Source organism: Oncorhynchus masou, chromosome 15, assembly GCF_036934945.1.
Source record: "Oncorhynchus masou masou isolate Uvic2021 chromosome 15, UVic_Omas_1.1, whole genome shotgun sequence".
Classification (NCBI taxonomy): Eukaryota; Metazoa; Chordata; class Actinopteri; order Salmoniformes; family Salmonidae; genus Oncorhynchus; species Oncorhynchus masou.
In genome coordinates this window covers 915994-942928 of record NC_088226.1, presented here as the reverse complement: position 1 = coordinate 942928, position 26935 = coordinate 915994, and the positions used below count along the sequence as shown (strand labels likewise).

At 42.9% G+C, this 26935-nt stretch overlaps 1 protein-coding gene across 1 annotated transcript in view; it reads right to left on the bottom strand.

Annotated features, from left to right (window-relative positions):
* Nucleotides 1-3203: 3203 nt before the first annotated feature.
* The window catches only part of LOC135555267 (adhesion G protein-coupled receptor L1-like), a 242721-nt gene continuing 218989 nt past the window's right edge, over nt 3204-26935 (bottom strand). Inside the window, exons 15-25 of the mRNA XM_064987580.1 lie at nt 23678-23851; nt 19168-19377; nt 18282-18502; nt 17884-17950; nt 17568-17659; nt 16507-16675; nt 14706-14861; nt 14008-14104; nt 10252-10374; nt 5941-5958; nt 3204-5793 (exon numbers count right to left, since the gene is read on the bottom strand). Coding sequence (XP_064843652.1) covers nt 4880-5793; nt 5941-5958; nt 10252-10374; nt 14008-14104; nt 14706-14861; nt 16507-16675; nt 17568-17659; nt 17884-17950; nt 18282-18502; nt 19168-19377; nt 23678-23851 — 2241 coding nt within the window. The 3' untranslated portion in view covers nt 3204-4879. The remainder of the gene's footprint in view (nt 5794-5940; nt 5959-10251; nt 10375-14007; nt 14105-14705; nt 14862-16506; nt 16676-17567; nt 17660-17883; nt 17951-18281; nt 18503-19167; nt 19378-23677; nt 23852-26935) is intronic.

Here is a 26935-nt window from a genome sequence, read left to right as displayed (position 1 = left end):
TAAATAAAGCATTAGAAAAATACATAAATAAAGAGAATGGCAAAACTCTCAGCTTTTTAAGGTTGGGACAGACTTTAGGGGGAAGGAACCTCATGAATACGTCTCTGGTTTGATGGATGGTTTCTCTCTGGCATCGCTTTAATATGGCAACGCTACATTCTGACATTCTGGTCCCATTGGTCAACTGCCTGTCATTCTGACTAGATGGTCCCATTGGTCAACTGCCTGTCATTCTGACTGGATGGTCCAATTGGTCAACTGCCTGTCATTCTGACTGGATGGTCCCATTGGTCAACTGCCTGTCATTCTGACATTCTGGTCCCATTGGTCAACTGCCTGTCATTCTGACTAGATGGTCCCATTGGTCAACTGCCTGTCATTCTGACTGGATGGTCCCATTGGTCAACTGCCTGTCATTCTGACTGGATGGTCCCATTGGTCAACTGCCTGTCATTCTGACTGGATGGTCCCATCGGTCAACTGCCTGTCATTCTGACTAGATGGTCCCATTGGTCAACTGCCTGTCATTCTGACTGGATGGTCCCATTGGTCAACTGCCTGTCATTCTGACTGGATGGTCCCATTGGTCAACTGCCTGTATTCTGACTGGATGGTCCCATCAGTCAACTGCCTGTCATTCTGACTGGATGGTCCCATTGGTCAACTGCCTGTCATTATGACTGGATGGTCCCATCAGTCAACTGCCTGTATTCTGACTGGATGGTCCCATCAGTCAACTGCCTGTCATTCTGACTGGATGGTCCCATTGGTCAACTGCCTGTCATTCTGACTGGATGGTCCCATCAGTCAACTGCCTGTCATTCTGACTGGATGGTCCGATTGGTCAACTGCCTATCAATCTGACTGGATGGTCCCATCAGTCAACTGCCTGTCATTCTGACTGGATGGTCCCATCAGTCAACTGCCTGTCATTCTGACTGGATGGTCTCATTGGTCAACTCTGCCTGTCATTCTGACTGGATGGTCTCATTGGTCAACTCTGCCTGTCATCATGACTGGATGGTCTCATTGGTCAACTCTGCCTGTCATTCTGACTGGCTGGTCCCATTGGTCAACTCTGCCTGTCATTCTGACTGGATGGTCCCATTGGTCAACTCTGCCTGTCATTCTGACTGGATGGTCATTCTCACTGGATGGTCATCAGTCAACTGCCTGTCATTCTGACTGGATGGTCCCATTGGTCAACTGCCTGTCATTCTGACTGGATGGTCTCATTGGTCAACTGCCTGTCATTCTGACTGGATGGTCCCATTGGTCAACTGCCTGTCATTCTGACTGGATGGTCCCATCGGTCAACTGCCTGTCATTCTGACTGGATGGTCTCATTGGTCAACTCTGCCTGTCATTCTGACTGGATGGACTTATTGGTCAACTCAGCCTGTCATTCTGACTGGATGGTCTCATTGGTCAACTCTGCCTGTCATTCTGACTGGATGGTCTCATTGGTCAACTCAGCCTGTCATTCTGACTGGATGGTCTCATTGGTCAACTCTGCCTGTCATTCTGACTGGATGGTCTCATTGGTCAACTGCCTGTCATTCTGACTGGATGGTCCCATTGGTCAACTGCCTGTCATTCTGACTGGATGGTTTCATCGGTCAACTGCCTGTCATTCTGACTGGATGGTCTCATCGGTCAACTGCCTGTCATTCTGACTGGATGGTCTCATTGGTCAACTCAGCCTGTCATTCTGACTGGATGGTCTCATTGGTCAACTCTGCCTGTCATTCTGACTGGATGGTCTCATTGGTCAACTCAGCCTGTCATTCTGACTGGATGGTCTCATTGGTCAACTCTGCCTGTCATTCTGACTGGATGGTCTCATTGGTCAACTCTGCCTGTCATTCTGACTGGATGGTCCCATTGGTCAACTCTGCCTGTCATTCTGACTGGATGGCCTCATTTGTCAACTCTGCCTGTCATTCTGACTGGCTGGTCCCATTGGTCTACTCTGCCTGTCATTCTGACTGGATGGTTTCATTGGTCAACTGCCTGTCATTTTGACTGGATGGTCCCATTGGTCAACTGCCTGTCATTCTGACTGGATGGTCCCATCGGTCAACTGCCTGTAATTCTGACTGGATGGTCTCATCGGTCAACTCTGCCTGTCATTCTGACTGGATGGTCTCATTGGTCAACTCTGCCTGTCATTCTGACTGGATGGTCCCATCGGTCAAGTCTGCCTGTCATTTTGACTGTACTGTCTGAAATGGCACCCTATTCCCTACATAGTGGACAACATTTGCCCTGGTGAAAAGTTGTGCACTATGGTTCCATTTTGAACACAGCATGCTTCTTTGATCAAAGTTCTGTTTTTGTTCGCATAGGGTTCTGGTCAATAGTAGTTCAATCCATAGGGAGGCCCTGGTCAGAACTGCACTACATATGAAATAGGGTGCCACAAACCCTGTCATTGTTCCTTGCTCAAGATCCTGTGAGGCAGCCTGAAGTGTCCCAGTTTTAGGTTGGTACCTGAACCTCAGGAACAGCCACACAGAAGCAGCTGGCTACCCTTGTCTTTGAGATGGAAGCTAATAGAATAAAAGGCTTTCTCCTAGATATAGAATTACTGTCCCCTTCCTCTGATGTGCATTCAATTCACCCAACAAAAATAGCTTTTTGAATGTACACACTTACAAAATCCCCACGAATATGGTACATATGCTTGAGCATATCACACACCCACATGTACACACACACTCTCCTGCACATGTACGCATACACACAAACTCTCGCACACACACACACACACACACACACACACACACACACACACACACACACACACACACACACACACACACACACACACACACACACACACACACACACACACACACACACACACACACACAAAAACAGGGAATTCATTGTCACATTAGGCTCTGGAATAATGCTGAAACTATCTGTTAGAAACAGCAATATGAAAGACGTTTTGACAGACAACAAATGTTATCTGACATGCTAAAACCCATCATATTAAAATGATATCATTTAGTTGTATCTAGGATATAACCTTTCAAACAATACATTACTGACCAAAATCACATTATGGCTGCTGTCCTTGAACCACAATGCATTGGAACGCCCGTGATGAGGCACAGTATGACATGTTATTATGACATCTATCCCCCCTCCCCCGCCCACACAGCACTTCCTGTCTGGGAATGTCAAAGGTCAAACACTAACAACATGAAATGGATTATATTACATAAAATTGTGCCAGGACTTTTTTTTAAACGTTTTTATTTGTATGCAAATTCTACCACCCATCATACTCTTTCTCTCTCTCTGTTTTTCTGTTCAAGAGATTTTCACTGAATGGCACAGCACTAGTTATGACTCAAGAGAACGACAGTGAGAGAGCAAGATAAAGACGGGCAGAGAGATGGAGTGCATCATTCAGGTCACAAACTCCAAAACATTTTCTTTTTTTCTTTTGTTGTTTTGTTGCAGTACAAGAAGTCCGTTTTTAATATTTCTTACTTTTTTTGTTGCTTTTCTTCATCTGGTTTCTCTATTTACACGGTAGGAGTAGAGTAAGTACTGTAGTTTGTGTGGTTCATATGTACAGAGTTAGACTTGCGTAACGGCTGAAGTGGTTCCAACATTTAGAGTCCATTCTGTCACAACCACACATAGGTGACGTGGACACATCCATTGAAAAGGGCATCCATTCTTAAAGGGTGCACAATCTGTCCCTTAATAACCCTCCGGGTGATGCAACAGAAAGTCACCAAGATAACATATTCTTCTTCAAAGTTAGTAAAGCAGTCTTTTACTTTTCAAATTTCTGAAGAAAATAACAAAAAAGTCCCCCCCCCCCCAAAAAAAGTCCTTGTCCGTTCCTCGAGTCCTAAAGATCTACCTCTTGACCCCTGACCCTTGACCCCTCAAACAGCCTTCCTGTCCTGTGGTGTACTTCCTACATCCTCAGTCTCTCCTCTAGTTCTGTACATACGAGTCAGTTCAAGATAAAATAAAGGCAACTACTCTTAGACAGCAGCTCCAACTGCCTTGTCTGAACAATTGTTCTGGCTTCTTTTTACTCAGATGGAGGGTTGTGTCTGATGTTCAGAAACAAGCACTTCTGTGAGTGAGTGAGTGAGTGAGTGGGTGTGTGTGTGTATGTCTGTGTGTGTATGTCTGTGTGTGTGCGAATGCTCCAGTTTCTGTTCTGGCTGGGAAAATGTATTTTTGGCAACACTGAAGTAGCTTTCAGAGATTTTTTTCCTATGGTATAATAGGCTACTACAGTATATCCCCTGTCTCCACAGCTAACTACGCCGAGCAAATGATGAGTGAACAAAAAGAGAGATGGAACATGAAAAAGGGAAAGAGAAAAGGGAACTAGAAAATGAGAACAATTTCTCTAGAGGAATGTTTGTAGAAATTCAGTGAAATTAAATAAAATGGACTTTGAACAAAGTTAAGTTGAGAAATATCTGTAGCTCTGTAGGAGTAAGGTATAAGGGGTTTGTTGGATTGGTACATTCAGAGTGCTGGACTTGGCATCTGTCTGCTGCGTGCCAAGAGAAAGGGGGATGTTGAAGAGAGAGAAGGAGAGTGCGGGTGAATGTTCCAGAGAAGAACAACTCAGCCATCACTCATCTCCACCAGACAGCGGAGGTTCTCTAGGATAAGACTGTTGCCGTGGAGACAGCTAAAACTCTCCTTAAATGTACATTTGTTCGCTCATCTTTCAATACAAATAAAGAGGGGAAAAAAGGCAACCAATCAAGCAGGAAGTGGAGAGGAGCGAGAGAAAGAGAGAGAGGCGGGTTCTGAGGAGGCAACCAGCCAGCCTTCCTCCTCATCCTCATCATCTTGGTCCCCGTCCGCATCCTCGCGGTTCCAGTCACAGGCTGGTGACCAGCTGCATCTGTCCGTCTCCCTCGCTGTGGATGGGCTCCTGGCCAGGGTGCCCCTCACCCTCCCTACTGGGCCTCCTGGGGGGCGGGGCCTGGTAGAAGGTCTGCATGGGTGCTCCTCGAGACCCAAGGGCGGGCCTCCCAGAGCTGTAATAGAGCTCCTCAGGGGGCTGGGCCGAGCGGGGCACCACCTCCAGGGGCTCGGGGCTACTGTCCGGGTAAGGCGAGTCTCGCAGGTTGGTGATGCTGGTGTACAGGGAGTCCTTGGCGGGAGAGTCAGGGCCCTGTCCCCCAGACCCCTGGCCTCCGGCGCTGTGCCCACTGTGGCCGCTGTGACCCAGGCTCTCTGTGAGGTCGGCCGTGTAGCTCTCTGATTCCTCAGGGTCAGACTGGTAAAGGACAGACTGGGCTCTCTGCAACAGCAGCGGCTCCTCCAGGGCTTTGTAGAGCAGCTCCACGTCTTGCGGCGTCCTCTGGCGCCCGCCTTCTCTGGATAGGAAGTCCTCGTCGTCGTCCAGGCTGATGCTCGGCTCTCCCGTGCCTCGGCCTACTACACCGTGAGGAGGGCCCCTCGCTAGACTACCACAGACCCTATCCCCGCCCCCAGCTCCTGCCCCACGCAGGTTGTTGTGCACCAGCTCAGAGATGATCATCTTCTCGAAGGCAGCTGCGTCAGACAGGTTGCGCCGCATTCCGTCCCCGCCCAGGGTTTCAGACCCGCGGGGGTTGAGGAGGGGAGGGGGGGTGTCTGCACACCCCATGCCCCCGCCCAGGAAGTCACAGCTGCCCCCGCCACCGCCCACCGGCCCCACGCTGCGGAGGGAGTAGCTGTTGTTGAAGTTACCATTGAGGGGCAGGGTGTCCATACCACATGGATCACGGGCCTTACACAGAGTGTTCTCTGCACAAACACACAGCACACACAACACATAGGGGTTATTAAATAGAATTAGGACTTAAACATTATTATTTGGAGAAAATATAATATTTGTGTAAACACTATAATAGACACTGATAGTAACATAAAGGCTTATAGACGTGGACATACTTGGGTCACGGAAGGTTCCTGTAGATCCATGGAGAAGCCCCAAAGAAAGGAATGAAAAATACTGGTGAGTGAGTCACTTTTACTCCTCCTCTCTCTCTCTCTTTCATCACTCTCTCTCTCTATTTTGCTCTCCCTCTCTCACCCACTCTCTCTACAATCAATAGCTTTTATTGCTATGATAAAGACTAACAAGAGAACACATCAGCCAATAATACTCGCAACAAAAGTCAAACCACTCAAACAAATATACAAGTCAATGTATGAGCCAGTAAGAGGCTTTGAAGCCACCGGTCATCCATATTGGCATTCTTCAGAAGAAGCAGTCCTCCATAGGATTTAATGGAATTATACAGTATGTTAATTCAATGTTTCAAGGACACAATAACATGTATTTTTAAGTATTTTGATGTTGTAGTGGGGACAGTAATGTCAGAACCAAAAATGATATATATATTTTATTTTATGTTTAGCTCTATAATATAATAAACGTGACAAAAACAAATGTAGACATTAATAAATGCTTTTCCATAGCTACCCCCAAAAATGTTTACAACGGTGAGGGTGTGCCAAGATGGAGGAGTGGTGGCTTCAAAACAGTGCCTCCTGTTAGTCATCTAGTGCAAATCATCTATAATCATTGATAAAACACAGGCACACAAACGGCCTCATAAACAAACACACAACCTGTAGTTTTGACATGATAATCCACCATCATTTACACCACACACACACGCGCACACACGCGTGCACGCACACACACACACACACACACACACACACACACACACACACACACACACACACACACACACACACACACACACACACACACACACACACACACACACACACACACACACACACACACACACACACACACACACACACACACACACAGAAACCACTGTGGTATATTCTGCTGTCTGTGAGCCTGTGATTCAGTACATCCATAATGCATGCACCACCATCTCATAAAGTAGCAGTAATGCTTATTCTACGACGCGCCTTCAACACACCAAAATATGTTGTGATTTTCCTCCCAAATTGCCATCACAGGGTGATCACATTGGAATGAGAGGCATGGTGAGGCATGGCTTCCCTAAGTAAATCCGTGTTAGACTGCGGTTCGGTGTGGATTTAATTTTTAATGCATGGTATGATTTTAATCAAGACTCGTCGGCTGTTGCTATGGCGGTGGTGGAAGGGCTAATTAGACATTCTAATGAAGTACACTTCCTACTTCCTCTCCTCTCAGGGTTCTAAAAATGTCCCTGCCGCTGCTGAGCCGGACCCCGTGGTCGTCAGGCTGCCTGACGCATTGTGCAGAGAGTGTTTAAAATATTAAACAGAGATGCTGTCTACAATTTCAGGCCTCTACTACGACACAACAGGCTGCTACTATAGTAACTCTCTACTGGCTGGCACACTCCCTCTCAGTCAGGCAGGGAGCACACAGATAGAGAGGAGGGAGCACAGAGCGAGTACTCTGGATAGCTCTACTACTTAAGACCTACAGTACTATGAGAGTACTCTGGACAGCTCTACAATTTAAGACCTACAGTATTATGAGAGTACTCTGGATAGCGTCTCTACTTAAGACCTACTGGATAGTATTAAGACCTACAGAGAGTACTCTAAGACCTACAGATAGTACTCTGGATAGCTCTACTTAAGACCTACTGTACTATGAGAGTACTCTGGATAGCTCTACTACTTAAGACCTACAGTATTATGAGAGTACTCTGGATAGCGTCTCTACTTAAGACCTACAGTATTATGAGAGTACTCTGGATAGCGTCTCTACTTAAGACCTACAGTATTATGAGAGTACTCTGGATAGCGTCTCTACTTAAGACCTACAGTATTATGAGAGTACTCTGGATAGCGTCTCTACTTAAGACCTACAGTATTATGAGAGTACTCTGGATAGCGTCTCTACTTAAGACCTACAGTATTATGAGAGTATGATGGATAGCTGTACTGTAATAATAGGGAATTGAAAGTAGGACTACTACCTAAGGGCTACTGCCAGAAGATCTATCTAGTATACTACAATTGAAGTTGGAAGTTTACATACACCTTAGCCAAATACACTTAAACTCAGTTTTTCACAATTCCTGACATTTAATTGTAGTAATTCCCTGTACTATTCCCTGTATTAGGTCAGTTAGAATCACCACCTTATTTTAAGAATGTGAAATGTCAGAATAATAGTAGAGAGAATTATTTCTTTCAGGTTCTATTTCTTTCACCACATTCCCATTGGGTCAGAAGTTTACATACACTCAGTTAGTATTTGGTAGCATTGCCTTTAAATGGTTTAACTTGGTTCAAAAGTTTTGGGTAGCCTTCCACAACCTTCCCACAATAAGTTGGGTGAATTTTGGCCCATTCCTCCTGACAGAGCGGGTGTAACTGAGTCAGGTTTGTAGGCCTCCTTGCTCGCACACGCTTTTCAGGTCTGCCCACACATTTTCTATAGGGTAGAGGTCAGGGCTTTGTGATGACCACTCCAATACCTTGACTTTTTTGTCCTTAAGCCATTTTGCCACAACTTTGGAAGTATGCTTGAGGTCATTGTCATTTGGAGACCCATTTGCGACCAAGCTTTAACTTCGTGACTGATGTCTTGCTTCAATTTATCCACATCATTTTCCTACCTCATAATGACATCTATTTGTAAAGTGCACCAGTCCCTCCTGCAGCAAAGCACCCCCACAACATGATGCTGCCACCCCCGTGCTTCACGGTTGGGATGGTGTTCTTCGGCTTGCAAGCCTCCCCCTTTTTCTTCCAAACATAACGATGGTCATTATGGCCAAACAGTTATATTTTTGTTTCATCAGACCAGAGGACATTTCTCCAAAAAGTACAATCTTCGTCCCCATGTGCAGTTGCAAACCGTAGTCTGGCTGTTTTTATGGCGGTTTTGGAGCAGTGGCTTCTTCCTTGCTGGGTGGCCTTTCAGGTTATGGAGGTTACTCAAATTATGTCAATTAGCCTACCAGAAGCTACCAGAAGCTTCTAAAGCCAAGACATAATTTTCTGGAATGTTCCAAGTTATTTAAAGGCACAGTCAACTTAGTGTATGTAAACTTCTGACCCACTGGAATTGTGATACAGTGAATTATAAGTGAAATAATCTGTCTGTAAACAATTGTTGGAAAAATTACTTGTGTCATGCACATTTCCAAAACTAGAGTTTGTTAACAAGACATTTATGGAGTGGTTGAAAATTAATTTTAATAACTCCAACCTAAGTGTATGTAAACTTCCGACTTCAACAGTATATACACTGAGTGTACAAAACATTAAGGACACATTCCTAATATTGAGTTCCAAACAGATGCGCCTGGCAGCTACTACCATACCTGGTTCAAAGGCACTTACATTTTTTTGTCTTGTCCATTCACCCTCTGAATGGCACACATACATAATCCATGTCTCAATTGTCTCAAGGCTTAAAGATCCTTCCTTAACCTGTCTCTTGCCCTTCATCTACACTGATTGAAGTGGATTTAACATATGACATCAATAAGGGATCATAGCTTTCACCTGGATTCACCTGGTCAGTCTTTGTCATGGAAAGAGCAGGTGTTCTTAATGTTTTGTCCACTCAGTGTATTTCTAGTATCTAAGTCCTACAATCAAAATGCTCCATAAACTCGAACAACTCAGATACATGAATCTGAATGGAGTCCACTGTCCCAATCACTCTAGCCACTGCTGTCTGCTGCTGTTCTCAGTGAATTATCACAGCATTACAACTCTATGTGACACATTTACTCTGGGGAGAGTCTGAGAAGGGAAGCTGTCCCCAAGATTTCTCCTTCGGTCACAGATGAAGCTTTACTTCTAATCAATTTCTGCTTCTTCATATCAACAAGGCAGGATTAGAGACCTGGCCAGATGGCTAGGCAGTTGGCACGGCTTCCTCTCTCTCTCTACTGCTGAATCTGTCTGACAGATACATACACTCACCACCAGTGAAACAGACACACACTTTTCCCATCCTCCACACACAATGAGGCATAAAAGACTAACAAACAGAAAAATATTTAGATGCAAAAAATAAGAAAATATATTTGCATAAAATGCAGAAGCACACGCACTACGAACGCACGCACGCACGCACACACACACACACACACACACACACACACACACACACACACACACACACACACACACACACACACACACACACACACACACACACACACACACACACACACACACACACACACACACACACACACACACACACACACACACACACACACACACACACACACACTAAGGTTTACTTACCGGTGGAGTTGAAGACCCCAGGAGAAGGGGGAGTGAAGCTCTCAGCCAGTAGGGTGTTGTAGGGAGAGGTGCCGGTACGGGTCTGTAACACTGGGTTGGTCAGGAGGTGGTTTCCCATGGTGGCTAAGAGAAAGAGACAAAACATCGTAAACATATACTTTACCATAACCATCTACTTTACCATAACCATCTACTTTACCATAACCATCTACTTTACCATAACCATCTACTTTACCATAACCATCTACTTTACCATAAATATCTAATTTATCATAAGCATCTACTTTACCATAAATATCTACTTTACCATAACCATCTACTTTACCATAAATATCTACTCTACCATAAATATCTACTTTACCATAAACATCTAATTTATCATAAGCATCTACTTTACCATAAATATCTACTTTACCATAAATATCTACTTTACCATAAATATCTACTTTACCATAAATATCTACTTTACCATAAACATCTACTTTACCATAAACATCTACTTTACCATAAACATCTACTTTACCATAAACATCTACTTTACCATATCTAATCATAAACATCAAACATCTACTTTACCATAAACATCTACTTTACCATAAACATCTAATTTACCATTAACATCTACTTTACCATAATCATCGACTTTACCATAAACATCTACTTTACCATAAACATCTACTTTACCATAACCATCTACTTTACCATAAATATCTACTTTACCATAAACATCTACTTTACCATAAACATCGACTTTACCATAAACATCTACTTTACCATAATCATCGACTTTACCATAACCATCTACTTTACCATAAACATCTACTTTACCATAAACATCTACTTTACCATAAACATCTACTTTACCATAAGCATCTACTTTACCATAAACATCTAATTTACCATTAACATCTAATTTACCATTAACATCTACTTTACCATAATCATCGACTTTACCTTAAACATCTACTTTACCATAAATATATACTTTACCATAAACATCTACTTTACCATAAGCATATTTTTGGGTTTGTTTTGGTATATTAACAACATTTTATATGATAAAACAAAAAATATAACATACAATATAATTACAGGCACTGTATAAATGTAAAAATACCTCAAAATATAATACATAATGACTATTATACACAATACATAATTAACATTATACATAGTAATACAGGCCATTGACAGTTTATTCAAAAATATGTTACGTTCCTATTCAAAATCGATTGACAGTAATGTTCTACAGAGTAATGTATTTTACAGTACACCCCTGAATGTGTTTACCTTGCTATTGTAACCTTTGAGTAAAATACATTTCCAGCGGAAAGGTGCTGTTTGCAGGCAGCGTTGCCATTTGGAATATTGTTCTGTATCTTACAACGTAGTCGAAGGGGGGATACTAATGCATATCATTACGTAGTCAGAGAGTGCAGTCATTGAAACACAGTTCATTTCACAGTGAAATGCGAATGCCACCTTTAGACAAATATAATTCAAAGAAATGGAACATTGAGAATGTTCTATAATGCCCATGTATGGCTTCAGCCCCAGGCGGTCGAATAGAAATGCCATGAAATTAAAAATAGGACAGCATGACGGAGAGTGGTCTAAGGCGAAGTGCAACCATCAGGTCTCAACCAAACCATTCATCACAGAGACAATGAGAAAGACAGAAATTCACAGAGAGAATTTCACACTAAAACACTCACATTCTTTCATTTCTTTGTTAGTTCGTTCACCCATCAACTCCCTCATTCACTCACTCTCCAATTCTTTCTCCTGCGCTCTACCTCACGCACACAGTCACTCTTTTATCCCCTCTCTCATTCTCTCTCTCTCTCTCTCTCTCTCTCTCTCTCTCTCTCTCTCTCTCACTCTCTTGTCCCTGTCTCTCTCCACACCAAATTACTCAGGATTAGCTGTCCAGAAACACCTCGAAAGAATATCCTGTCGACAATTTAAAAACAACAGCTTTTAAGTGTTGGAGAGAGAAAGAAGCCTCATCACGCCTTGTCTCCTGGACAGATCACTATTGTCTGAAGAGAAACAAGTTGATAAAGAAGTTAAGTGGGGAAATCAAAGAGATAAGAGATGCCAGCGATAACAACGAAGACAGCGGCTCTCGCCGAGATTCGTCCCATTTAATTATTGCTCCATGATAGTGTCTCTCCTTCTCTTTACTTCTCGCTCTCTCGTTCTTTCTCTCTGTCTCTCGAATGGCGCGGCCATCTTTCGCTTTTTGCCAACAATGACAAACTTTTCTCAAACGCTTGGGAAAAGAAAGGACTTCACACTTGGCAGCCCCTTTGTTTAGAGTTTCTCCCTCTTGCTCTATCCCTCCTCAATCCGTCCTTCACCTATCCCTCCTCCTCTCTTATCCTCTCTCCTCTCCTCTCCTATCCCAGCTTCCTCTGTCCTTCACTTCCTCCTTCCTCTTTATCTATAAACTGAGTATACAAAACATTAAGAACACCTGCTCTTTCCATGACAGACTGACCAGGTGAATCCAGGTGAAAGCTTATTGATGTCACTTGTTAAATCCACTTCAATCAGTGTAGATGAAGGAGAGGAGACAAGTTAAAGATGAAGGAGAGGAGACAGGTTAAAGATGAAGGAGAGGAGACAGGTTAAAGGTGAAGGAGAGGAGACAGGTTAAAGGTGAAGGAGAGGAGACAGGTTAAAGGTGAAGGAGAGGAGACAGGGTTAAAGATGAGAGGAGACAGGTTAAAGGTGAAGGAGAGGAGACAGGTTAAAGATGAAGGAGAGGAGACAGGTTGAAGGTGAAGGAGAGGAGACAGGTTAAAGATGAAGGAGAGGAGACAGGTTAAAGATGAAGGAGAGGAGACAGGTTGAAGGTGAAGGAGAGGAGACAGGTTAAAGATGAAGGAGAGGAGACAGGTTGAAGGTGAAGGAGAGGAGACAGGTTGAAGGTGAAGGAGAGGAGACAGGTTGAAGATGAAGGAGAGGAGACAGGTTGAAGAAGGATGTTGAAGCTTTGAGACATGGATTGTGTATAGGGTACGGTAGCATGTGCCAGGCGCACCAGTTTGTGTCAAGAAGGCGCACCAGTTTGTGTCAAGCAACGCTTTTCACGCTCAACAGTTTGCCGTGTTTATCAAGAATGGTCCACCACCCAATGGTAATCCAGCCAACTTGATACAACGGTGGAAAGCATTGGAGTCAACATGGGCCAGCATCCCTGTGGAATGCTTTCAACACCTTGCAGAGTGGATATTGGGAAGGTGTTTCTAATGTTTAGTATACTCCTCCCTGATGTCAGTTCCAGGAAAGCGAATCTCCTTCCCCTCCTCTCTTCTTACTCTCTCCTCCTCTCCTCGCACCCCCTCCCTCACTTGTTCCTGTCACTCTCTTCAATAAGACTAATTACCCCCAGCCAGCTCGTACGCTAATCAGTTCATTAAAAACAAAATGGATGAAATTAACATAAAGAGTGACGGTTGATTTAGCGGCTACCTCTTTGTCATCATCAACTCTTCCCTCCCTCCCAGATAATTCTGATCCCCATGACGATGGCTGCCACGGCGACGGTATGCCACCGGCTGCTCAGGCTATTGCTCGTGTCAATGTACACTGGCTCCTCTTCCTCGCTCTTTGTCTCTGACAGTAGACTCAGCGGTGCTCCTACTTCGTTCTGCCTGTCTGTCTGTCAGTTCTGATGAGCCTGCCATAGAGGTGTGCGTGATTGGAGAGGGGGACAGCAGGGGGGTTACAGGGGGTGGGGAGTCTCACCACGGTTGAGTGAAGGAGTACTGTTGATGTCTCCCGCCATGAAGGAAGATTCCGTCTGCTTCCGAACCGTGTCGTTCCACATCCTGCGGATCCGACTCTGGAACGCCGGAGAAGAGAAGCACACAGTGAAGCAAAACAAGACAGACAGACAGGAATTATCAAGACAGACAGATAGATAGACAGACAGGAATAAACAATATGATATGATATTGTAACTATGTGAGGCTGGAACACTGCCAAGCTTGCATGGATCTGTCTAAAACTACTAAGCAAACACATACATGCTACCAGAGATACATGAAGTAAATAAGCTCACGCAGTAGGCATACTAACATTAACAAGTTAATGCACGCAGATAAACAACATCAGATTGAGACGTGGTAGATCCAAATAGAGATGAAGGTTTCTGATTAGATTTGTGAAGCGTGTGATAGCCGGTATGTCAACTGTAGACTGAGAGTGTATTGTGTGTGTGTGTGTTTAGAGTGTTGTCAAAGAGAATTAGGTATGCGACAGGCCTACACTTTGTAGATTGGTGTGTGTACCCGTAATCTGTGGGTTTGTGTATGGTATGATGTGCCCTGTGTGTGCACCCATATAGTCCCTTAAAGTCTGTGCGTGTATGCATGCGTGCACACGTGTGTGTGTGTGTGGTGTGTATGTGGGGTGTGTGCGTGTGTGTATGTCCGTTCACTGACCTGTCTGTGTGCGGCAGCGTGGCGGGCCTGGTTGCCAGTGTAGTAGCGGTTGTTGGCACGCAGGGCAGAGTTCTTCAGGGAGCCGTGGGAGCTGGTGGTGGAGGTACGGCTGCAGCAGTACGAGTGACGCAGACACTTACTGTACTCCTTATGTACCTGGATGGAGAGAGAGGGCAAACATGGCTTAGACACACGCATGTAAGCAGTAGACTCGCATACATACACACTAGTGGTGCGCGAGTCGGCTGTTTATTCACCAGCACCTGCCCATAACTGCTAATAACCAATCCTCAACCACCCAACTATATGTGATAAAGTGAAAATCTGCACCAGACCCGCTAATATAGAAAATGTGTTGTAGGCTACAGTCAAAGATAGAGGAATGATTTTTGGACAGGGGGTGCAAGACTTTATGTTGTTGCCTGATTTCCATATGTTTCTGCTTCTAATTTTTGACATTTTGGTTGGCTATTAGTTAGTCATCTTGTCTATAATTAGATACCTGCACCTTCTCTTCTGTCATTATATGTTGCCATAGAAGACTAAATAAACCATTGCTCACCAGAATAAGATCATAAATTGATAGAATGAATCCTTCAATCGAGTTAATATCGGTAGGCTAAAGTTCTCTGCTTCTTTCGTGGAGGAAAGATGTTTAGGGACCGGGGAGAAAATGCAATAACAAAACAAAAAAAAGTACATTTCCAAATTACATCAGTTTGACCAGTTGTAAGCTGTGAAAACGACCCAACATGTTTCTGTTAAGATTTCATTTCGGCTTGGATGCATATTTTAGGTGGTAGAAATACTATCAGCTTTTATGATGTTGATAAAGAGAGCACCTTTGCAGACAGTCCCTAACTGCACATTCACATTCTCTCAAGATGCTGAAAGAAGTCATATTTCTCCACTCCTGTTCCAGAATCAAAATATAGCCTACATTTGTTGTATCATTTTACTACAAGAAATGCTTAATTCTGCAGGAGTTGATATTAAGACTATGTGAGAGGTTATAGACCTACAGTCAGTGTCCAGATTTCCGTTTCCATTTAACCCATCTGAACAGTAGGCTACAGTTCCCTTCTCGTGCCATAGGCCTATCTGAAGTCCTCGTCTTGTGTCTGTTGAATGTGTATAGTGCCTCACAACCATCACACATAACATAGCCAGCACTGCTATCATCCTCTTTTACCACTTCTACCACTTAAACATTTACCACTTAAACATGACTTTTCTGTCCCTCCCTTCTCTTTATTTTCATTTCTCCATTTTGAGCTTTTCTCTTGAATTAAACTCTGACATTGTTCTTTTTGCCTCAGTGGGTCAAAGTTAACTTTTTCTACCCGTTCCCAAAATAATTTTCAGATTGGCATGTAGGCTATTGGTGCATGTAGAGTTAGGCCCTAAGGCTAATGCCAGATAGCCTAAAAGAGCTAAAGACAAACCTCAATGTAGCCTAGACATATAAATTACACAAGAATTATACATTTATGGATTTTTCAATCTGAACATACGGACTCAAGCTTTTCATCAGGCAAAGACATACATGCTTTGAGAAAATTAACATTTCAAATAGACAAAGCTCTGAATAGTGCACCTAGTGATGTACCGTGCATAATTACCCTGTTTAATTAAAATTTGGTTAAATAATCACCTCCTTCTCACAGGAATTATTAAGGGAAAGTAACAACATAAATCAGGCTGCAGACTGTAATTATATTCCATCATGTCTATTTAAAATGTTATGCTTAGTTTACTCAATAGAAAAGGTCACTTTTAGATATGTGAGTGTTTGAGTTACCTTTTTCTGCAGAGCGCAGTGGAAGATGAAGATGAACATGCCCTGGAAGGCGTTGAAGGTGGTGAAGAGGTAAGCCATGATGACCGTGTTCTCGTTGATGAAGAGGAGGCCGAAGGACCAGGTCAGACCAAGCAGGAAGAGCAGGGCGATGGCCCCAATAGCCCATGACCTGGGGAGGAGAGGGCATGTTAATGTTAGCTTAGCATCACAATGAAACACTCACACAGACCGAAGCCAACCCTCTACCCAGCATGGCTGTTTTGCCTTATAATGCATGTATCTCAGCTGTACTGGCTTTGAACCTACTATCTGGAATATCTGCTTTGAAAATGACTCATTGTTATTACAATACAACGTAGTCTCAGAGCATTTTGTATTATACTGTACCTAAATCTGAGATACTACATTTAGTATGATATGTATGGTATGTATTAATTTGTGTATCTCCATCATTTCAAAACGTATATGTTATGAATTCCAATTTGTTGTTGCTAACGTTAGCTATGTGGCTCTTGAGGTTAGGATTTGAGGTTAAGGATTTATGGTTAAGGATAGGAGTTAGGTTAAAGGGTTAAGGTTAGGGTTAGTTAAAAGGGTTAAGGTTAGGGTTAGATTAAGGGTTAACTAAAAGGGTTAAGGTTTCGGGGAAGGGTTAGCTAACATGCTAAGTAGTTGCAATATAGCTAAAAAGTAGTAACTAGTTGTAAAGTTGCTAATTAGCTAAAATTGTCCATGATGAGATTCAAACACTCAACCTTTGGCTTGCTAGACGTTTATGTTATTTGTCCACCCATCAACCCAGACCAACCACCCTACTTTTGTTTTTTCCTTAAGTAACCTTCTGTCTTATGTAACCATACCAAATATAAGATATCATACTAATTTAAGTGTCCTGGATTTACATATACTATGTAACCAGTCTGGACAATATGACAAACATTATTCTGCTTTTCCTTCATTTTTTCAGATTTCCAACCCATCTATCACTGATACAGGAAATGCCCTAATCACATGACCTGGGAGGCTTCACTGACCCCTAACCTCTGCTGAGTGGGACTCACTTGATATTGTCGAGGCGACTGGAGTCAGGTTTTAGCGCAGAGGAGTTGCGGGTCATCTTGTGCACGGTGATCATGAGGAACACCAGGTTCAGCTAGGGGGGGGGAAAGGTCGAAGGTTACACACCTCTACAACACATTCAGTGGAATCCTAGAACACCCTCTGGTCTTAAATTGTTGTAATATTTGTGAAGTTAGTCTTTAGTACAGGCCCTATGTTCCTCCAGGAACTAAGAGGATTAAGTAAATAAGTAAGTAGCCTGAATGAAAAAGAATGTAATACAGTTGGTCATAATAGGATCATAATGAATGACTGTACCATAATAACAAAAGAAACAGGGCCAATGAAGCTCCAGATGAAGTAGTTATCCACCCGCAACCAGCACCTATACATGGGACATATGAAAAGATTCAAATATCACAGTCACACTCACATAAAATGTACCCATGCACACACACATACATCACACACACAAATCACACATCACACACACACACTCATCCCCTGTCTCGGAGGATATCTTATAGAAGCTAATCAGCAGGCTTCGGCTAACTGTTCAAAACTCTTGTCCATGGGGGGAAGACAATGAAAGAGAACAATCCTCTTCAAACTACACTCCATATTACATTCCCTGTTAGGGGAATAGTCTTGGCACTCTAAACTAGCATAATCCTGTCTCTCAATCTGCAGGTGAAAAGGGACTGCTTCACACGTACGCTTTCTTGGTCCCATAGCTCCGGTAGTCTATGGCTGCCGAGATGCCCACCACCAGAGCTGGGAAGCAGTAGCCACACAGGTAGTAGTACTTCTTGCGGGAGTACTCGCTCTCAAACACCTCCACCAGCAACAGATAGAGCTGCACCCCCTCCAGACACATCCAGGAGAATGCAGCCAGGAAGAAGAAGTGAAGCAGCCCAGCAAAGATTGGACAGGCAATCTGAGACAGAGAGAAGGAGAAGGAGATAGAGGGAGACAGAGGGATGTCAGAGGTGGCAGCGTAGCCTAGTGGTTAGATCATTGGACTAGTAACTGAAAGGTTGCAAGTTCAAATCCCCAAGGTACAAATCTGTTGTTCTGCCCCTGAACAAGGCAGTTAACCCACTGTTCCTAGGCCATCATTGAAAATAAGAATTAGTTCTTAACTGATTTGCCTAGTTAAATAAAGGTAAAACACTTTTTTTAAAGGGACTGACTGAGAGAGAGAAAGAATGAGAAGGAGAGTAAAATAAAATAAAAAGAGAGATTTAAAAAACAGAGGGGTGAAAAGGAGTGAAAGAGAAAAGGAAGGTAAGATCCAGAAGAGGACAGCATAAAGGTCATTCAAGCCCTGTAACGGAGCACCTTTTCATTCTCATGGTCCATAATGAAAACACTTCCCCTTTAAGTGCTGATGGTCTGATGGTGTTCCAAGTGCGAGACAGACGTCTCTCTGTCCTGTATTAGGTGTTCCATGTACGAGGCACTTGTCCCCTAGCCTGGCCCCAGATCAGTTATTTCACATGCCACATGACAATGTCTTTACGATTTAACAAGACAGCACAAACAGATCTGGAACCAGGCTACATGTCCCTCTCTCCCTCTCCCCTCCCCTCCCCTACTCACGTGGTACTGGGTCTTGTCGATGCCGATAAGGAAGAGGAGCTCTGCGATGAAGAGATTGATGCAGAGGTTCTTGTGGATGGTGTTGCGGTCGGTCTGCAGGCCCCTCAGGAAGCAAAAGGTAGAGATGCAAATAGCCAGGCACACCAAGCTGATCACTATGCCCACCCAGGTGATCACAAACAGGATCAACTCGTGCATCCTCCCAGGGTACTGTGGAGAGAGGGATGGTGGGGATGGAGAGGGAGGAATAGGGGTGGGGAGAGAGATGAGGGAGAAGAGGGAGAGGTGAGGTGAGGGGAGACAGATATAGGGAGGAAAGGGATGGGAGGTAGGAATGATGGGAGACAAGGAGAAAGACAAGGAGGGGCAGGGTGAGAGTGAAAGTATTTGTAAATGTATTCACATTCAGCTAAAATGTAGAGACAAGGAGACGAAACATCCTGAAAAAAAACATGACATTCACATTCAAGTGAATGTCAGTCAGAGTTGCAGGACATGAATTTGTAAGTGTGATTGCGTGGGAGGGAGAAATAAAGAGAGAGAGAGAGAGATTGGAGAAGGAGAAAGAGAGTAGTTTGGGTAATTGTGTGTGTGTTTGTGTGTATGCGTGTGTGCATATCTGTGTGCATGTATGTGTGTGTGTGTGTGCCAAGGTTATTATAGTTTAGTGTTTTAATATTCATTTTCTATCTATTAGTTTGAAGAAAATTGTTTCAAATTCAGTTTAGTTTCAGTTAGTTTCACATTCACTTTACTAGTTTTTATTTAGTTTAAAGGGGCAATCAGCAGTTGCTACATACATTTTTTGCCTTGTAAATGAATGACATGATTCTTGAAGAATATTACTTATAAATGAGCTTAGTTCAACTGTCGTACCTCATCAGGACTTCAAAAATACGCTTGTTTATTCTGTTTGTAAACAAAGTAAATGTAAACAAACAATGTATAGTATAAAAAACATGGTTAAAACTATAATTTGGATATCATGCATGGTCAGTCCTTGCATGCATAGCTATGTCTATGAATTTCTTGTTTTCACTTCCTGCTTTGAGAAATTCTAGAAATGGCTGGGGATATTGTAGGAATGGGTGGAGTTTAGTCATAATTATGACTGGGGGTGTGTTATCTAGTGACGGCCACCGGTATGTGCTGTGTCATAGGGATCCTGTTAAATTACTAGAGGGGCTATTTAATAAACCCTCAAAATTCCATCAGCAACTGATTTCAGCAAGTTTATGGATGTGGATTGACTGCATTGTTTAAATAGAATGTTGGCATATTGGCAGTTACTTTGAAAACTTAATGGAATAATTCCTCTACAATTGGATGACTAGCTAGCTAACAAACATAGAGTGTATATAAATTATTCAAATTCATTATTTTACACAATATCTGACCAACTCCCTAACCAAAATGGCTGATCTTTATCCCATCATAAGAAGGTTCATGTCCATTCTAGCATTCAAATTCCCAATTATATGTGCTGTTATTGGTTGATTCAGCTCTAATGAGATTGCATAAACATATATTCCACTGTATTAGCCACATCAGTTAACATCTTTTGAATGAACTACATTACCGTGGAAATGATTGCGTCACAATACCAGGCAGCCATTGCGAGTGTACCCATGAGTTTAATAGTCAAATTGCCAGGGTGAGCGGTTCCAAGACCATTTTATTCATCGTTTGCTACAACACCTTGCTTGTTTCAGCAAGGTGTAATACCATTTTATCATGTTGTCAAGAGTCCAAGAGTTATCGCAGAAACAGGGCACGTTTGATCACCTTTGTCAAGTCGTTGACAATTTTTGGTCACAGCCTTCCAAAGTGTGTTGCATTATGGGTATAAAATCTGTCTGACTTGTGCCTATATGACAACTGCATGAACTTGACAAAAACCATGTAGTCAAAGATCATGAAGTTTTGACTGCAGTCAACTTCAAGTCTGCATTTGCTCTTCATCAACTTCATCCTGAAGCCATTGCCTGCATTGTAGGAGGCTCTATTTTCAACCAATCATTATGGTGTTTTTGTTTGACCCACGGGAAGTGGCCAAAGACATGACTGAAACAGGAGCACACTTTGCCTACCACTTTGAAGATGCAACATATTTTTTATTGTGAAACAAGCAAGAAATAAATAAAAAAAACAGGAAACTTTAGAGTGCATAACTATTCACCCCCCAAGTCAATACTTTGTAGAGCAACCTTTACAGCTGCAAGTGTCTTGGGGTATGTGTCTATGAGCTTGGGACATCTAGCCACTGGGATTTTTGCCCATTATTCAAAGCAAAACTTCTCCAGATCCTTCAAGTTGGATGGGTTCCACTGGTGTACAACAATATGTCATACCACAGATTCTCAATTGGATTGAGGTCTGGGCTTCGACTAGGCAAGACATTCCAAGACATTTAAATGTTTCCCCTTAAACCACTCGAGTGTTGCTTTAGTAATATGCTTAGAGTCATTGTCTTGCTGGAAGGTGAACCTCCGTCCCAGTCTCAAATCTCTGGAAGACTGAAACAATGTTTCCCTCAAGAATCTCCCTGTATTTAGTGCCAGCCATCATTCATTCAATTCTGACCAGTTTTCCAGTCCCTGCCGATGAAAAACATTGCATGATGCTGCCACCACCATGCTTCACTGTGGGGATGGGATTCTCGGGGTGATGAGAGGTGTTGAGTTTGAGCCAGATATAGCGTTTTCCTGGATAGCCAAAAAGCTCCATTTTTGTCTCATCTGACCAGAGAACCTTCTTCCAAATGTTTGGGAAGTCTCCCACATGCCTTTTGGGGAACACCAGAAAGCAATGGCTTTTTTTCTGTCCACTCTTCCGTAAAGGCCAGCTCTGTGGAGTGTAGGGCTTAAAGTGGTCCAATGGACAGATACTCCAATCTCCTCTGTGGAGTTTTGCAGCTACTTCAGGTTTATCTTTGGTCTCTTTGTTGCCTCTGATTAATGCCCTCCTTGCCTGTTTCGTGAATTTTGGTGAGGGGCCATCTCTTGGCAGGTTTGTTGTGGTGGCATATTCTTTGAATTTTTTAATAATGGATTTAATGGTGCTCTGTGGGATGTTCAAAGTTTCTGATATATTTTATAACACAACTCAGATCTGTACTTCTCCACAACTTTGTCCCTAACCTGTTTGGAGAGCTCCTTGGTCTTCATGGTGCCGCTTGCTTGGTGGTGCCCCTTGCCTACTGGAGTTGCAGACACTGGGGCCTTTCAGAACAGGTGTATATATTCTTAAATCATGTGACACTTACATTGCACACAGGTGGACTTTACTGAACTAATTATGTGACTTCTGATCCAGATCCAGATCTTATTTAGCGGCGTCATAGCGTGCACTGTAGGATTTTAATCCATGACGGCGTAGTGTGTTACTAATGGTTTTCTTTGAGACTGTGGTCCCAGCTCTCTTCAGGTCATTGACCAGGTCCTGCCGTGTAGTTCTGGGCTGATCCCTCACCTTCCTCATGATCATTGATGCCCCACGAGGTGAGATCTTGCATGGAGCCCCAGACCGATGGTGATTGACCGTCATCTTGAACTTCTTCCATATTCTAATAATTGCGCCAACAGTTGTTGCCTTCTCACCAAGCTGCTTGTCTATTGTCCTGTAGCCCATCCCAGCCTTGTGCAGGTCTCCAATTTGATCCCTGATTTCCTTACACAGCTCTCTGGTCTTGACCATTGTGGAGAGGTTGGAGTCTGTTTGATTGAGTGTGTGGACAGGTGTCTTTTATACAGGTAACGAGTTCAAACAGGTGCAGTTAATACAGGTAATGAATAGAGAACAGGAGGACTTCTTAAAGAAAAACTAACAGGTCAGTGAGAGCCGGAATTCTTACTGGTTGGTAGGTGATCAAATACTTATGTCATGCAATAAAATGCAAATTAATTACTTAAAAATCATACAATGTGATTTTCTGGATTTTTGTTTTAGATTCCGTCTCTTACAGTTGAAGTGTACCTATGATAAAAAATGTCCTTTTTATTTTACTAAGAAAGTCAGTTAAGAATGAATTCTTATTTTCAATGACGGCCTAGGAACAGTGGGTTAACTGCCTGTTCAGGGGCAGAACGACAGATTTGCACCTTGTATCTTGTCAGCTCGGGGATTTGAACTTGCAACCTTTCTGTTGCTAGTCCAACACTCTAACCACTAGGCTACCCTACCCTATAAAAAACCATTCTATTTCCCCCCCTTCCCCCCCAAAAATGACTAAAACTGAACATAATTCTTGATGGTTTTTATTATTGTAGTTAGTTTTGGAGTGAAAGATAACAGTTTCAGAAAAGCCGTGTGATGTGGAGATCCTGGGCTGAAGCGGTTGTGAGGCTCGTAGGACGTACTGCCAAATTCTCTACAACAACACTGAGGCAGCTGATGATTTTCGGGTTTTCATTTACTATAATAACCTTGATGTGTGCCAGTGTGTCTGTCTGTCTATCTGTATGTGTGTGTGTGTGTGTGTGTGTGTGTGTGTAATATCCACTGGACCTACATCAGGCTGGTGGTGGGCCATGAGCACAGCAAAGTTGGTGAGGTGGGAACAGGAGCAGGTGGTGTGTGTGCTGTTGGTGTCCAGCAGTCTACAGCCCTGAGACGACCACTGGCCTGTCATCGACCGCTCAGAGTAATTCCAGAACGAACAGTTGGGACTGTAGTGGTTCTCCAACTGGAGGGAGGGAGGGAGGGAGGGAGGGAGGGAGGGAGGGAGAGAGAGAGAGAGAGAGAGAGAGAGAGAGAGAGAGAGAGAGAGAGAGAGAGAGAGAGAGAGAGAGAGAGAGAGAGAGAGAGAGAGAGAGAGAGAGAGAGAGAGAGAGAGAGAGAGAGAGAGAGAATTTCAAAAGTAAATGAATTAACTTTATTGATACCCAAGGTAAATGGTTCTGTCGCAGGCTTTATAACAACACACACACATAAATAATGAACATAAAGTGCTGCAATCCATTTAAACATGTTTCTATACAGTACAAGCAGATGACAGGGAAAGAAAATACAGCCTATTTAAACAGTTGGCAAATATGTGGGAGAGAGAGAGAAAGGGTGAGAGGTGAAATATATTGTAATGCATGTGTACAGTAACAGAACAGTGTGTACAGTGTGAGGGACGTAGGGTTTGATGCTCTGTATACAGTATGTGTATGGGCTTGTTTGTCTACTACAGTACAGTATGTGTATGGGCTTGTTTGTCTACTACAGTACAGTATGTGTATGGGCTTGTTAGTCTACTACAGTACACTATGTGTATGGGCTTGTTTGTCTACTACAGTACAGTATGTGTATGGGCTTGTTTGTCTACTACAGTACAGTATGTGTATGGGCTTGTTTGTCTACTACAGTACAGTATGTGTATGGGCTTGTTTGTCTACTACAGTACACTATGTGTATGGGCTTGTTTGTCTACTACAGTACAGTATGTGTATGGGCTTGTTTGTCTACTACAGTACAGTATGTGTATGGGCTTGTTTGTCTACTACAGTACAGTATGTGTATGGGCTTGTTTGTCTACTACAGTACAGTATGTGTATGGGCTTGTTAGTCTACTACAGTACAGTATGTGTATGGGCTTGTTTGTCTACTACAGTACAGTATGTGTATGGGCTTTTGTCTACTACAGTACAGTATGTGTATGGGCTTGTTTGTCTACTACAGTACAGTATGTGTATGGGCTTGTTTGTCTACTACAGTACAGTATGTGTATGGGCTTGTTTGTCTACTACAGTACAGTATGTGTATGGGCTTGTTTGTCTACTACAGTACAGTATGTGTATGGGCTTGTTTGTCTACTACAGTACAGTATGTGTATGGGCTTGTTTGTCTACTACAGTACAGTATGTGTATGGGCTTGTTTGTCTACTACAGTACAGTATGTGTATGGGCTTGTTTGTCTACTACAGTACAGTATGTGTATGGGCTTGTTTGTCTACTACAGTACAGTATGTGTATGGGCTTGTTTGTCTACTACAGTACAGTATGTGTATGGGCTTGTTTGTCTACTACAGTACAGTATGTGTATGGGCTTGTTTGTCTACTACAGTACAGTATGTGTATGGGCTTGTTTGTCTACTACAGTACAGTATGTGTATGGGCTTGTTTGTCTACTACAGTACAGTATGTGTATGGGCTTGTTTGTCTACTACAGTACAGTATGTGTATGGGCTTGTTAGTCTACTACAGTACAGTATGTGTATGGGCTTGTTTGGTACAGTATGTGTATGGGCTTGTTTGTCTACTACAGTACAGTATGTGTATGGGCTTGTTTGTCTACTACAGTACAGTATGTGTATGGGCTTGTTAGTCTACTACAGTACAGTATGTGTATGGGCTTGTTAGTCTACTACAGTACAGTATGTGTATGGGCTTGTTTGTCTACTACAGTACAGTATGTGTATGGGCTTGTTAGTCTACTACAGTACAGTATGTGTATGGGCTTGTTTGTCTACTACAGTACAGTATGTGTATGGGCTTGTTTGTCTACTACAGTACAGTATGTGTATGGGCTTGTTTGTCTACTACAGTACAGTATGTGTATGGGCTTGTTTGTCTACTACAGTACAGTATGTGTATGGGCTTGTTAGTCTACTACAGTACAGTATGTGTATGGGCTTGTTTGTCTACTACAGTACAGTATGTGTATGGGCTTGTTTGTCTACTACAGTACAGTATGTGTATGGGCTTGTTTGTCTACTACAGTACAGTATGTGTATGGGCTTGTTTGTCTACTACAGTACAGTATGTGTATGGGCTTGTTTGTCTACTACAGTACAGTATGTGTATGGGCTTGTTTGTCTACTACAGGCTTGTTTGTCTACTACAGTACAGTATGTGTATGGGCTTGTTTGTCTACTACAGTACAGTATGTGTATGGGCTTGTTTGTCTACTACAGTACAGTATGTGTATGGGCTTGTTTGTCTACTACAGTACAGTATGTGTATGGGCTTGTTTGTCTACTACAGTACAGTATGTGTATGGGCTTGTTAGTCTACTACAGTACAGTATGTGTATGGGCTTGTTAGTCTACTACAGTACAGTATGGGCATGTGTATGGGCTTGTTTGTCTACTACAGTACAGTATGTGTATGGGCTTGTTAGTCTACTACAGTACAGTATGTGTATGGGCTTGTTAGTCTACTACAGTACAGTATGTGTATGGGCTTGTTAGTCTACTACAGTACAGTATGTGTATGGGCTTGTTAGTCTACTACAGTACAGTATGTGTATGGGCTTGTTAGTCTACTACAGTACAGTATGTGTATGGGCTTGTTAGTCTACTACAGTACAGTATGTGTATGGGCTTGTTTGTCTACTACAGTACAGTATGTGTATGGGCTTGTTTGTCTACTACAGTACAGTATGTGTATGGGCTTGTTAGTCTACTACAGTACAGTATGTGTATGGGCTTGTTTGTCTACTACAGTACAGTATGTGTATGGGCTTGTTAGTCTACTACAGTACAGTATGTGGTGTAGTGTTTAACCTCCTGTATGTGTACATTATGTCAATGTACATTTATGTTTTTGTATTTATTATTATTTAAAATGTTATTTTACCTTAGTTTTACTAGGCAAGTCAGGGTTACCTGCTTTGTTCAGGGGCAGAATGGCAGATTTCTAAATTGTCAGCTCGGGGATTCGATCTTTCAACCTTTCGGTTTATGCAAGTGTATGTGAGCGTAATTTTTATGTGAGTGTAGTGTGTATATTGGAGTGTATTGTGTGTATGCGACTGAAGTGTGTATACTGGAGTGTATTGTGT